This window comes from Vespa crabro, chromosome 1, assembly GCF_910589235.1.
Source record: "Vespa crabro chromosome 1, iyVesCrab1.2, whole genome shotgun sequence".
NCBI classification, from domain to species: domain Eukaryota; kingdom Metazoa; phylum Arthropoda; class Insecta; order Hymenoptera; family Vespidae; genus Vespa; species Vespa crabro.
Window position 1 is genome coordinate 572837 of NC_060955.1, and position 12606 is coordinate 585442.

The following is a 12606-nucleotide window of genomic DNA, read 5'->3' on the forward strand; positions in this document are numbered from 1 at the left end:
TAACCTTCATCTAGTTTGAGTGAAGAACGTAAATCATGAAATTTCAGTTACATAATGAAAGTATTACAATATAAACACGAAGACTATATTATTAATAAAAATAATCAGTGCGATATGTGATGTTTATAAAAAGCATAGCCCGTGTATTTATTAATTGAAAATAAAAAATATCTAGAATTTAGTAGCATTCACTTATTTTTTATACTAGTTGGTAATGCAGATTCAATGAGTACGGTATAGTGAACGTTAGTAAGTTGGTAAGGAAATCATTCATGTTCGTGCGTTGAAAGTTATAACAATCAATAATTGAATAAGAGTGAAAATTTATTTATTATCATGGATGTTGTTAATTCAATATTGGAAAATGAAGATGCTGTATCAGAATCTAAAAAATATACGACGATTCATAAAGATATTGAGCCTGAAATCGATCTAGGCTCACTCCTTATATCTGATACTAATGCTTTAGATTCAAAAAAATTAAGGTAATTAAGTTTATAAAATAAATCTATAATCCTAATTTAATTTATATGTATATACACTAGTTCTTTAGCATTTATAAATATATCTTTTATAAAATATTTAATCTTTAAATAAAAGAATGTAAGATTTAGGATATTTATGTTAACCTATATTTTATTTGTACATAAATGTTATAGTTCGAATTCAAATACTTATCTACAACAGTTAACAAGAGATAATGTTCAACTTCTTATTAATGCTGTATGGAGTCTTCCTACCGAACGTGTGGAAGAAGCAATAGTTGTTCAATTGCCAAAGCCTCAATATGTAGTTCCACGAACTCGTTGTATACCAAAACCTAAACCTTTAACAAAATGGCAACAATTTGCCAAAGAAAAGGGAATAAGAACTAATAAGAAAAATAGGACAAAATTGAAATGGGATGAAGAATTACAAGTATGTCTTTCGTTTTCTCCGACATTTGAAATTTATCATGGGACTAACACTGAAACTACTTCCTTTCATTTATTAAATAAGTTTATTTTTTGTTTTTTGTACATATTATTTCCTCTGCTATGTTTTAATTAAATATTGCAATATTAATAATTATTATTGTAGAAATGGATGCCCAGGTATGGTTATCAACGGACTAAAGCAACAGAACAAAAAGAATGGCTTGTGGAAGTTGGAAATGATAATAATCCAAAAGAAGATCCATTTACTGCTATGAGTGCGAGTAAACGTGAAAGACAATCTAAAAATGAATTACAACGATTACGCAATATAGCTAAGTTGAAAAAAGTGAAACTACCACAAGTAGGTCTTCCTACTGTAGAACATTTTCCCAAATCAAGCCAGCTTTCTACAGCTGTAACAATAGCACATCAATCAACAGCATCTTTAGGGAAATTTCAAGAGAGGTAAATTTTTATTGGAGAAAAAATATTATTTGAATATATTATTTAAATATATTTTCATACTTATAGATTACCAAAAGAAAAAGATGCGAAAGGAGTTTTAACAAAATTGCCGGGTTTGAAGAGAAAGCCTAAAGAAATTCCATTGAATCTAAAAGATGAAAAAGAAAAAAATAAAGATTTAGTAAACAAGATTCTTAGTAATAAAAGTATCATTTTAAATACGGATTCATCTTCAGTATCTACAGTGTAAGATATAAAAGAACAAAAATATCTTTTTTTTAGAGTATCTTATTCTAACATTTAATGAATAAATATATATTTATTTTATAGGAAAAGAAAGAAAGTAACAAGTAAGAAGAGCAAAGGTTCGAAGAAACCAAAAGCTGGCAAAGGCAAAAGAGATATGCATATGAAAGCAGGTGGTAGAAAACGCAGATAAACAAAAAATAAAGCAATATACATGGTATAACATTACTTTTAGAACAAAATATGATAATAAATTTTGTTATATTATTCAAGTTACTTAAGTAATATTATGCATTTATATATAAATATATATAAAGTATATACTGTGTATCTCTTTTATTCGATCCATACATGAAATTAAAGTATTGTTTATTGATTTTATTAGTTTGTTAAAATTAATCATTTACCCATTATATTTACATATTATGTACAGCTCAGGAGTATGTCCTGGAAAAAATGAAAACTTAATAGTCTAATAGTCATCTAAAACACAATCATAGATTGTTGTAATAAAAGTTATCAATTATCTTTCTCTTTATCACATTTTTGTCTACTAGTTTTTTGATTATCTTACTACATACAGTTTGACCCTTTTTAAATAATTCCATAATGTTTATACATAAAATTATTTAATTTAATATTTCTACTAAAACTTCAACTGTAGTCCTTAACATTTGTGTATAAAATATCTCTAATAATAAAGTATATAGTATAAATATTAAAATAAAAATGAAATATTAAATTATATTATTAGAAACGCTTTTTGAAATCGCTTCGAAACTGCTCAATATTACGTTAATTGCTTCGAAGAAATTTGTTCTGGACAGAGCAGTGATCTAGAAGAAATCATTTGTTTTTCTATGCTGTTCGTCGACATTATAATATGGTAATGCAAGAAACACGGTCGCTGCAAAGTTGTTTACTGATTTATAAAGTCGATAAGTTTGTTTAATTTAAAATATATAAATACATATAACACATTCCTGATGTTCACTGCGTACGTCAAGTTAAAATAGAAGTGGGGGTAGTAAAAACGATGGATACTATAAACGAAAAGTAACTTGTACTTAGTTACTCAATTTAAAGGTTATGTATTACTTCAATCAATTATTGCTTATAAGTGAATATTAAATGAAAGACTCTCAAAAAATAAAAATTCTTTATAGAATGTAAAGAAATACTTAGAAAAGAATCAATACTAATATACACAGCCTTACTCTTGAATGGTGTTGACAAACGATGTAAAACATGTTTCTCCAGCATATATTGTCACTGATATATTGGTATTTTAGACCGTTTATAAAATGGTTTTTAAGACAAACGACACAAATGTGTGAACTTCAAAGAATTTGTTATGGACAACCTTCTGGAGCTCCTAGGACACTCGCAATTGAGGAATCTCTACAGCAATCAAAAAATGCTAATATCAAGACTTTAATTACTTATTTAAATGATATTGCAAATCATCGCGGTATAACCATTAAAAGTGAACGTAAAATCCTAGAAGAGGCAATTAGAACAGTATTGGTGGCTAAAAATGTAAATCCCACAGCCCATCCTGATTTTGCCAAATCATTTGGCAAGTGCATAGAATTAATTTGGGGTTATCGCCAACTATGTGTAGAATGTGAAGAACTTAGGAAAACACCCTATGATGCTGATAATCCAGAACACGAACTATTGTTATTGAAATTGTGGAATTTACTTATGCCTTATGATCCTTTGGATGCTAGAGTAACAAAACAATGGCAGAATATTGGCTTTCAGGGAGACGATCCAAAAACAGATTTTCGTGGAATGGGAATATTGGGATTAGAAAATCTTGTTTATTTTGCTCAAGAATATCCTAGTGCAGCAACTCATGTTTTATCTCATTCTACTCATCCACATTATGGTTATGCATTTGCTATCGTTGGTATAAACCTTACCAGTATGGCATTAAAATTATTAAAAGATGGTACTGCTAAGACACATATCTATAATTCGTCAAAGACTTTGCCAACTATCCGTGCTTTTCATCAGTTTTATTGTTATCTTTTTTATGAATTTGATGGATTTTGGATTGAATCAAAACCGAGCAATATGATGGAATTTTCTTCTATACAAGAAAAATTTGAAAACAGCATTAGAATGGCATTATCTAATTCATCAACCACATTAAGGATAAATGTATCTGTTGATAATATTTAGCACAAATCTTGAAAACTATGCTTCATGTTCATAGATATCTGAAAGATAATTATATTATCAATGGTAGTATGCACAGACCATTCCTTATTTTGTTATATACAAAACAATGCATTCAAAAATTTGATAGTTAAGATTACATTAACCTGTTCATGGTTATTACTATAACTCATTTTAAGAAAGAGAATGATTTTGCAAAATATAATGTACAAATACTTCAATACAACCTGTAATTGAAAATTTTTAAGAATTTAACTAATTTTTAAACTAACTTTAACACTTTTAAATTAAACACTGATAATTAATATTTTTGGCTATAATTAATTAATATACACAAGGAAATATGTGTATAAGAATATTTATTGAGAAAATGTAGAAAAAAAATATAATAGTTCAGACATGTTCTGTCCTTATGACAGTGAGACATTAAGCATAACAGATTATGACTATAGAAAAACTTAAAAAATCATGTTTATTAAACATTTTTAATATGCATTATATATTGTGGGTAATTTTAGGATATCATTTAAATATTACTGTATATTTTTTCTCCTATTATTACCATACATATACGCCATAATTATCATTTATACTATGTAAACACTTTTTTATATCTAGTATATATACAATCTATTATATTTTAAAAGAAGTTACTATCTCGACACTTTCATTATTTCTATATGTAATAAACTATCTAGTCATTTTTTATAAAACATTTTTTTTCCATATATTACCCATAACATATATATACATTAATAGAAGGGAAAAAAAAAAAGTAGGAGTGTTTATTGTTCCTTCTTCTGTGGCACATCCGTCTTATGTCTAAGCTTGGAAGCTACAGAAACAATAACTAGTACACCAATAGTAATACTGCCTATTTTCATAACCCATGGATTTTCACGAAGAAAATCTGCTATCTTTTGTGTGAGATCATCACTGAAAAAAATATGCACTACTAAATTACATGCTCACGTGACACTAATTTGAATAAAGTTATATGAAATTTATTAAAAATATCTGTTTTTTAATTATTGAACTTACAATGGGCTCTGTGGAACTGGAACCTTCTCTGCATGAGCATTTCTATACCAATCCCTTGCAAACGAAACTAATGAATTAACATCATATTTTGGAATTTGATAACGATACATTTTGCCATGTCTAAAGCTGAGAATAGAAAATTATAAATATGTAAAGGGAAATTATTAATGACAATAAATGAGTGATTAGATTTGATTAATCGATTTTGGTTATTTTTATAGACTTACAAAATAAATTCAGGAACATTATAAACATTGAATCTTCTGGCTGTGGCAGCACCAGAAATGTATTTATCAACGCGTGCAACATTAACGCTATGCTTAAGTTTTGCACCAACTGTTTCCCATCTTGCACCCATTCTTAATGAATTTACGTCATTAGTAGCATAACTATGACAATCGAAATGACATTAATTTATTATAAAATAAAAATGCTGAAAAATAAAGTATTAATTGTGTGACATACAACATAATAAACCAATCACCAGTTGTAGCTCCGCTACTTGCTTGAGTCAAATGTTCAAAAGTATCATCTGTAAGAGTTTTTACTGCGAGTTCTTTGTTTTCAGTAAGTGCAGTTAAGATTTCTTCATCGTTTACAGCACCTTATAAAGAAATAAAATAAACATTTAGTATATTCTCTCTTTTTTAGAAGTTAAAACATCTAAAAGATGTTTTAACTCTTCCTAATCAACTATCTGATCGATCGTAATTATTAATTTAGTATATTAACTAAACTTGAAACATTAAATTATATTTACAATACTATGTCTTTTTTTATTATCATATAGTTTTTTAGATTCATATTCCTACCAGTATATAACAAAGGATTTCCATGCCTGAAAAATACAAGTATTGGCTCTTTTTCTGGACTATAAAGATGTAAAAGTTGACTGTTTGTCACCTTAACGACCCATGCAGATAAGCTGTCAACCAAATCTTCTCTTACATGGAATAATTCTTTTTCAAAATCATCACTTTCTTTACAATTTGATTTTGCTGTAAAAAAGATTTGAATTAATTTATAAATTTATTATATTAGATTAAAATGTATTGGTTATGTCAGAAATTTATTAAAAGGAATATATAATAACGATTAATTGCGTATTGAACAGTACTTTATATCATAATTATTTTCATAAACTATTGTTAGCAATAGATCAATTCTTTCTATAATAATTTTATTTATTTATAATAAATGAACTTACTAAAAAGCGTGACAACATATTTTTCGGTTTTTATTAAATTCAAAAGATCTTGATCCGTAACTTTTTCAATTTGTAACTTTTTTATATTATTAGTCGAACAAACAATACATATTGCAATAAAGATAAAAAATCGAAACATTTTGAATTAAATAAAAATTAATATCGCTAATCACGAAATATTATCTCGGTAACTATGACACGTCAACTAAAACTTAGTTTTCGTTCTGTCTGGTTCTATCTGGCATTTCAGTCTTTCGTATTATCCAACTGTAGAAGTCGAATTAATGAATTTCTATTCAACTGATGATTAGTTGGACTTATTCGAAAGGATACTGAATCCGAATTCATATAAAAAGAGTACACAACATATCGGAAAGCGTACTACCGATAATAGTAAATTTACACATTAAACTTGAGTATATGGTGTGTGTGTGTGTGTGTGTGTGTGTGCGTGTGTGTGTACATTTGTAGCCACTAGTTCCTCTTGGTAGGTTCCCCCTCCATGAAGGGGGTAATAAGATTTCGAGAATTAAATATCGAATCTCTTTCATTCCGTTTTCGTATATTTAAATAAACAATTCCGTCAATTATTTTACATTCATTCAAAATATATATAACACTATAATAAACTCTACTAATTATTATTAATTATATATTAATTATTTATAGTAATTAAGTTTTTATAATTATTTAAACGATATTTGTTTACACATTACATACATAAAATAATTCTAATAAATAAAATAAATCTTTGAAGAAATTTACTCGTGATCAACTCAATGCTCTTCTATTAATTAATTAGAATCAATCATTCATGTCAATTCGGACTTTTCCTTCTTGACATAATTGAGTAATCGGAGAGACTTAAAAATTTACATACTGCTTAAGGCTGTTTACTATTTTTTGTTCGAAACGTGTGAGACTTCAGTAACAGATATGGACAAAATATAAACTACGAATACCATGCGTCTATTATATCGATATATAAGCTTCTTTGATTATTAGTACTTGCGTTACGTGATTTATAATTTGATTTTAATATATCGCAAATATATGTATTTATATTATTTTTAAGTATTGAAATTTTATATTATTATATTATTTTAAGTTTCTCACGAGTTTTCATCTTTATAATGTTTAAAAAATGTACCATTGTTTAAATATTACCTTATTGTACTCTGTATACATTAGAAACTATATTATAAATAATTGAAAAATTATCGAAAGTATTAATTTATAAGATTTCACGATTAAAAGGAGAGATAAAGATAATAAAGCTTTTTCAAAAGTTCGAAAAAGTCATGTCCTCACTTAAATTTTCATTTTTAAGATGAGATCGTGTTCATCGCAATCGCTTGAGAATTTCGCCTTTATTCATTGTTGAAATCTGACTTTGAATATTTTCAATTAAAATTAAAACAATCGAACAATAAAATTAGTAGATATAAGTATATTTTGACGTATTTTTAAATTACGAAACTTTCAAAGTTTACTACTAGGGGGCACTTTCAACACTGTAAATTTGATTCTTATACGCAGTTTTTTTTAAACTGTTATAAGTATAATATCATAATGAATATTATTACGAAACAAGTAATATTTTTAATATGTATAATGAAATGTTTAAATAAATAAAAATAATTTTATATCATTTATAACATATGACATTGTATCTGTCATATTAGGTTAGACCTGCGACTGTAGCGAGATGCATATCAACCAGCTGTATCAATTATAAAGATTTTGAGGATATATTTCATTTGGAAAGTCACGAACCAAATATACCTCCGTATGTAGAGCGAGAAGGAGAAAATGTTGATCTTAAAAGAGCACGGTAATATGTTTTAACTATAGAATCCGGTATATATCATAGAAAATTTGTTGTAATTTAGATTAATAATTTTTGGATCTAAATATCAACATTATTTTTCAGATTGATTTACCAGTCTCGTAAACGTGGTATGCTAGAAAACGGTCTTTTACTTAGTACTTTCGCTAAAAAATATTTGAATAATTTTAATGATTCACAATTAAAATTGTATGACCGTCTCATTAATTTACCATCAAATGACTGGGACATATTTTACTGGGCTACAAATGCCAAACCTACACCACCTGAATTTGACAATGAAATTATGGATTTATTGAAAAAACATATAAAGAATGAAGATAAGCAAGCTAGGATAATGCAGCCAGATTTATAAAAATTTACTGTCATTGATATGTAGTCAATTTATAAACTTAAAACTTCTAGTATTTAATTTAGATTGATATCATAATTTTTGTTTTTGACGAAATAGAAATAAATGTGAAAAATAAATATATTTAAACTAATTTGGTATGAAAAGTTTTTCATAAAATCTCTTTTCAATTGGAATTTATTTTGTTTTACAGTAAACCACAAATTTGTTTTAATTACATTTATATCATCATTGTACATATAACTATAACTCTTTATAGAAACTATCCCTTGAGTTTCTTTTTTAACTTTCTGTTTTAAATATAGCCAAGATTTAATATAATACAAATATAACTAAAGCTGATATGTGGCCAATTTTATGCTATTTCAGTTCATAGGCGAAGTGTAATTTTACATTTTTATGTTTTGTATCCTATGTTGACGACCGTAATGTTCAGCATTAGAATTTTCTGTACATATTTTGATTGGTTATTAGAGTTTGTATGTACATTCGTGGATACTTACAAATACAATTTCTTTTTTATAAATAAAAGAAATCTCTCAATAAAATTGGTAAAATACATTGAATACTGCGCTAAATAATGATATAGAGCACAAGAGAGGTAGTACATAGAATGTAATTTATAAGAGAATGTAAAATTTATAGATTATACTAATTATATGCAAAATTTTAACTCATTTTTAAAAATATATAAAAGCACATATAAGAAAAATTTTCCAAAACACATTTTCCTAATTGGTTCCTTTTTGTACTTTATATCTATGAAGAACAAATATACTTAATCAATTTTAATACAAGAATCACATACACGCACAGGTTTATCCCATCCTCTGTGAGGTACTGGTTTACGATGTTGCGAACATTCTTGACATACGCCACGTCCGCAATCTCTGCAGTGATGTAAAGAAAGCATAGGAGAAAATTTCTGATTACAGATACAACATCCAGTAACTTCTGAATCAGGTACCCAATAGGACGGTCTAACAGTGTCTTTTATGAAAGCTGCATAAATTAAAAATATTGAAAAAAAATTAAAGATTTTCATATAAATTTAATATAAACATATAAAAATAGAAATAGATCTATTTTCAACAAAATAGATACACAATTTTAGGAAAGGTATAAGTTACGTACATTTGGAATAATTCAAAACTGTTCCGACTGCACTTAAGGTAGATACTACATGCTCTGTCACTTTCCTAGCATTTACATCTTCTAAAGATTGAGTAACTTCATTATTAGAGCTGGTATCTTTCATATAACATGTATCACAGACACGTACAGGTGTATACCAGTTTCTGAAGGGCACACATTTCGTTTGAGAGGAACACTGTGCACAAAAACCTTCTCCACAGGCTCGACAATGATGCTTTGTATCTGTTGCACCAAAAGGTGTTTTACATTTATAGCAATATTTAATTTCGTTGTTAGGACGCCAATATGAAGGTGCTATTTGATCCGTTACCCAAGCAGATATTGCCTTAGTAGGTTGTAAAGAGACATTAGTAACTGCTTCAGTTATATAAGACATACCATCAACTACACGCTGAGCTGTATTCTGTGGTACATTAGAGGCTGTTGGCTGAAATCAAATTATAATCTTAATAATCATGTTTCCAACACTTTTTTGCAGCTATGATTGATATAACATACCGTAATCCAGACATGAGTGATTTCAGTGCAAACAGCAACTTCTTCTGGATCCTTATTTCCATACCAATATTGTCGACTTCTATAAATTTCACCACAGTGAGGACATTCTATTATGGAACCATACCATGCATATACGGCTAAGCCATACCAACTTTTATCATTATGAGTTTGTATCCGACTTGTTACTTTAACTTCTCTCCCATTGCCATAACATTTTTTACATATATATATCAAATTGTCATATTGATTTTGGTACCTGCACCTGTATAAATAAAATTCCTCTATTTATGAAAGTAGCTATTATAAGTGTATTATGTAAATAAATGCAATAATATAACGATTAGTATTACCTAGCATTATTACTATGAGGTTTTCCATCTCTAAGATGACCCATACTATTACTACACCTACAACCACAACTGAGACATTTTACTGGACAGCTAAAATATTGATCAGGGAATATGATATTGGAGAAATTTCCAGTTTCTCCAGAAAATTTATCATTTAAATGTCTCAGAGTACTGTACACAAGCTGTGGATGTCTCGCAAATCGTACCGATGTATTATCAAGTTCATTCTTTATAACCACGTATAAAGGCTTATAATCGGTAGATGAGTTCAATGTTTGAAGTCCAACGTATTTCAGTTTACTAAATGATTCTATTTCGAGTCTCATTTGACCAAATCTAGTTCTTAACATATCCTCTGCAGTTTCTGAACCATCTGAAATTAATCAAAATTTTTAGGATTTCTTCCAATAATACATTGTATATTTCTAATCAAAAATTCTTCTTTGAAATTACTGTTATTCTGAGAGATTATATGTACTGTTGCTCAGAGGTTTGGTGTGTCTGGTCTCCTGTAGAATTATTAGACAAGGGCCTAGCAAATTTAATGAACTTGGCATTCCTGCTCGTTGTCCCATTGCTTGTAAGGCTATCCGAAAATGATGACTATATGCTTTGGATGCAGTTGACAAAAACATAAACAAATCCTTATTCAATCTTTCGGAACGTGTTCGATATATAACGATGTCAGATATTGCCAAAACTTTAAGTAGAAGTCTTATTCTTTCGTTTTCATAAATAGTAACACCTATTAATTAAGAAACAAGCAATACAAAGTTTTTATCATCGTTTTTTTTTTGTTTTTTTTTTTTGAGAGAGAGAGAATTTATTAAATTAATAGATAATGCAAAATGATAATGTAAAATCATTTGTAAAACAAAAACAATAATACCTAACAGACCTTCTGTATCTAGGCATATTACATTAAGATTTGGATCAAATGCTGCCCAAATACCAAATGTACAAGAAGTTTGATCGTTCGAAGTTTTAAAAACTTCTTGCCCTTTAAAGAATGTCTGATTCAATGTATGACTTTTTCCATCACCTGTATTTCCAAAAATGGATATAACTTTAACTTTTTGATCTTTGTTGGTACAATTCAATTTCCTAATAAATTGTTCAGCATTAGAAACTTTTAGTCTTTCTTGTTTATCGATTAATACGAAGCTTTCGATTTTATTAGGTTTGTTCTTTGTCGATAAGCCTTCCATCGACGTATTTGCATTAATAGCAATTGGAGAATGATTTGTATTGTACATATCTCTGTTGTAAATAGATAAACTGTCTAGACTCTGCATAATTGCTGGACTCGTTTCTTCTGTTTCATTTCTCCCCCATGCACTCATAATGTGAACTTAAAGCTTAACAGCACTACAAACGTATCAAATTTATGTAAGAATTTATTGGAACAGGTGTTCCTATCTCTTTTCGTTTTTTTCCTTTTCTTTTTTTTTCCTTTTTTTTTTTTTTTTGTTTTGTTTTTCTCTTTTTACCAAATTCGCAAAAGGTGACAAGTACAGAGATAATTAATATACGATAAAAGTCGCGATATTTTCTATTTACATGGCCAATGCAACATAAATAAATTACTGCGCATATTAGTCAACGAGGATATGGCGTCGTCAAATGTAGTTATTTAACATAAATACGCTTGTTCATATTTTTCACAAATTCAAATACATGTATAATCATATATATACAATGTTGCAATCCAATTCATTGAAAGTATCATTCGTTTTTACACAAATCGGGTATTTATCGTAAACGAAAAATTTTAATATCGACACATATTACATGAATTTTTTTAACATATAAAAAAGTGCTTCATGACAGATACAAAAAAGGTAACCGCATTCTTCTGTGTTCGTCAGTGCGTAACACTTCCAATCACTTCTATTGTCTGTCAGTACAATATTACTACGTCACGTAGCATGCAACAGTATGACGTAATACGATGCATGTATAACGCACGTACCACGCTTTCTTCTACACTTATACTAAATAATTGCCTAAAGCATATTTCATTGCTAAATATATATATACATATACTTTTTTTTAACTGATCTTTCTTAATATAAAAATATGTCGAGAATAATAAATAATTATAATTATAAAAAAGGAGAAAATTTGTACATTCAAGAGATACTTATCGTAAATTGTACTTAAAATAAATAAATTCAATAGATCCATACGTGTTGTGCAAACATAAAAATTCAAAAGACCCTATTTTTCTTCCATTCATTTCCTTTTCCTAATTTATAGTCCATTTACAGTATCATATATTTCTATATAATTTAATTGATTTTTATTATTTTTTTTTTTTTTTTTTTTTCATTTCTTAC

The 12606-nt window shown here is 27.8% G+C and overlaps 5 protein-coding genes across 8 annotated transcripts; 3 read left to right on the plus strand and 2 right to left on the minus strand.

The window, feature by feature from the left end:
* The first annotated feature begins 328 nt into the window (after positions 1 to 328).
* Positions 329 to 1949, plus strand: LOC124432175 (ribosome biogenesis regulatory protein homolog). Its single transcript, XM_046980838.1, has 5 exons — positions 329 to 485; positions 660 to 918; positions 1081 to 1382; positions 1449 to 1628; positions 1713 to 1949. The coding sequence occupies exons 1-5, from the start codon at positions 337 to 339 to the stop codon at positions 1819 to 1821; spliced, it is 999 nt and encodes a 332-aa protein (XP_046836794.1). The 5' UTR covers positions 329 to 336; the 3' UTR covers positions 1822 to 1949.
* A 155-nt stretch (positions 1950 to 2104) lies between these two features.
* On the plus strand, positions 2105 to 4017 carry LOC124432177 (ELMO domain-containing protein 2). Its single transcript, XM_046980852.1, has 2 exons — positions 2105 to 2714; positions 2795 to 4017. Exon 2 carries the CDS (start codon positions 2877 to 2879, stop codon positions 3816 to 3818), a length of 942 nt encoding a protein of 313 aa, XP_046836808.1. The 5' UTR covers positions 2105 to 2714; positions 2795 to 2876; the 3' UTR covers positions 3819 to 4017.
* A 140-nt stretch (positions 4018 to 4157) lies between these two features.
* LOC124432183 lies at positions 4158 to 6515 on the minus strand. Its single transcript, XM_046980866.1, has 6 exons — positions 6064 to 6515; positions 5669 to 5854; positions 5322 to 5460; positions 5084 to 5245; positions 4857 to 4982; positions 4158 to 4751 (listed from the first exon to the last, which is right to left on the minus strand). The coding sequence occupies exons 1-6, from the start codon at positions 6200 to 6202 to the stop codon at positions 4601 to 4603; spliced, it is 903 nt and encodes a 300-aa protein (XP_046836822.1). The 5' UTR covers positions 6203 to 6515; the 3' UTR covers positions 4158 to 4600.
* Positions 6516 to 7310: 795 nt separating this feature from the next.
* On the plus strand, positions 7311 to 8397 carry LOC124432188 (succinate dehydrogenase assembly factor 2, mitochondrial-like). 2 transcript variants are annotated; one of them, XM_046980880.1, is made up of 3 exons: positions 7311 to 7668; positions 7749 to 7897; positions 7997 to 8397. In XM_046980880.1, exons 1-3 carry the CDS (start codon positions 7636 to 7638, stop codon positions 8265 to 8267), a joined length of 453 nt encoding a protein of 150 aa, XP_046836836.1. In that variant the 5' UTR covers positions 7311 to 7635; the 3' UTR covers positions 8268 to 8397. The 2 variants fall into 2 exon arrangements, with proteins under 2 accessions (XP_046836836.1, XP_046836844.1); XM_046980888.1 differs by having other exon boundaries at positions 7323 to 7656.
* Positions 8398 to 8423: 26 nt separating this feature from the next.
* Positions 8424 to 12448, minus strand: LOC124432141 (zinc finger FYVE domain-containing protein 1-like). Of its 3 annotated transcripts, none has more exons than XM_046980785.1 (6): positions 11310 to 12448; positions 10746 to 11012; positions 10268 to 10640; positions 9918 to 10179; positions 9399 to 9846; positions 8424 to 9266 (listed from the first exon to the last, which is right to left on the minus strand). In XM_046980785.1, the coding sequence occupies exons 1-6, from the start codon at positions 11608 to 11610 to the stop codon at positions 9043 to 9045; spliced, it is 1875 nt and encodes a 624-aa protein (XP_046836741.1). In that variant the 5' UTR covers positions 11611 to 12448; the 3' UTR covers positions 8424 to 9042. The 3 variants fall into 3 exon arrangements, with proteins under 3 accessions (XP_046836741.1, XP_046836731.1, XP_046836722.1); XM_046980775.1 differs by having other exon boundaries at positions 11166 to 12448; XM_046980766.1 differs by having other exon boundaries at positions 11157 to 12448.
* Between the last annotated feature and the right edge of the window lie 158 nt (positions 12449 to 12606).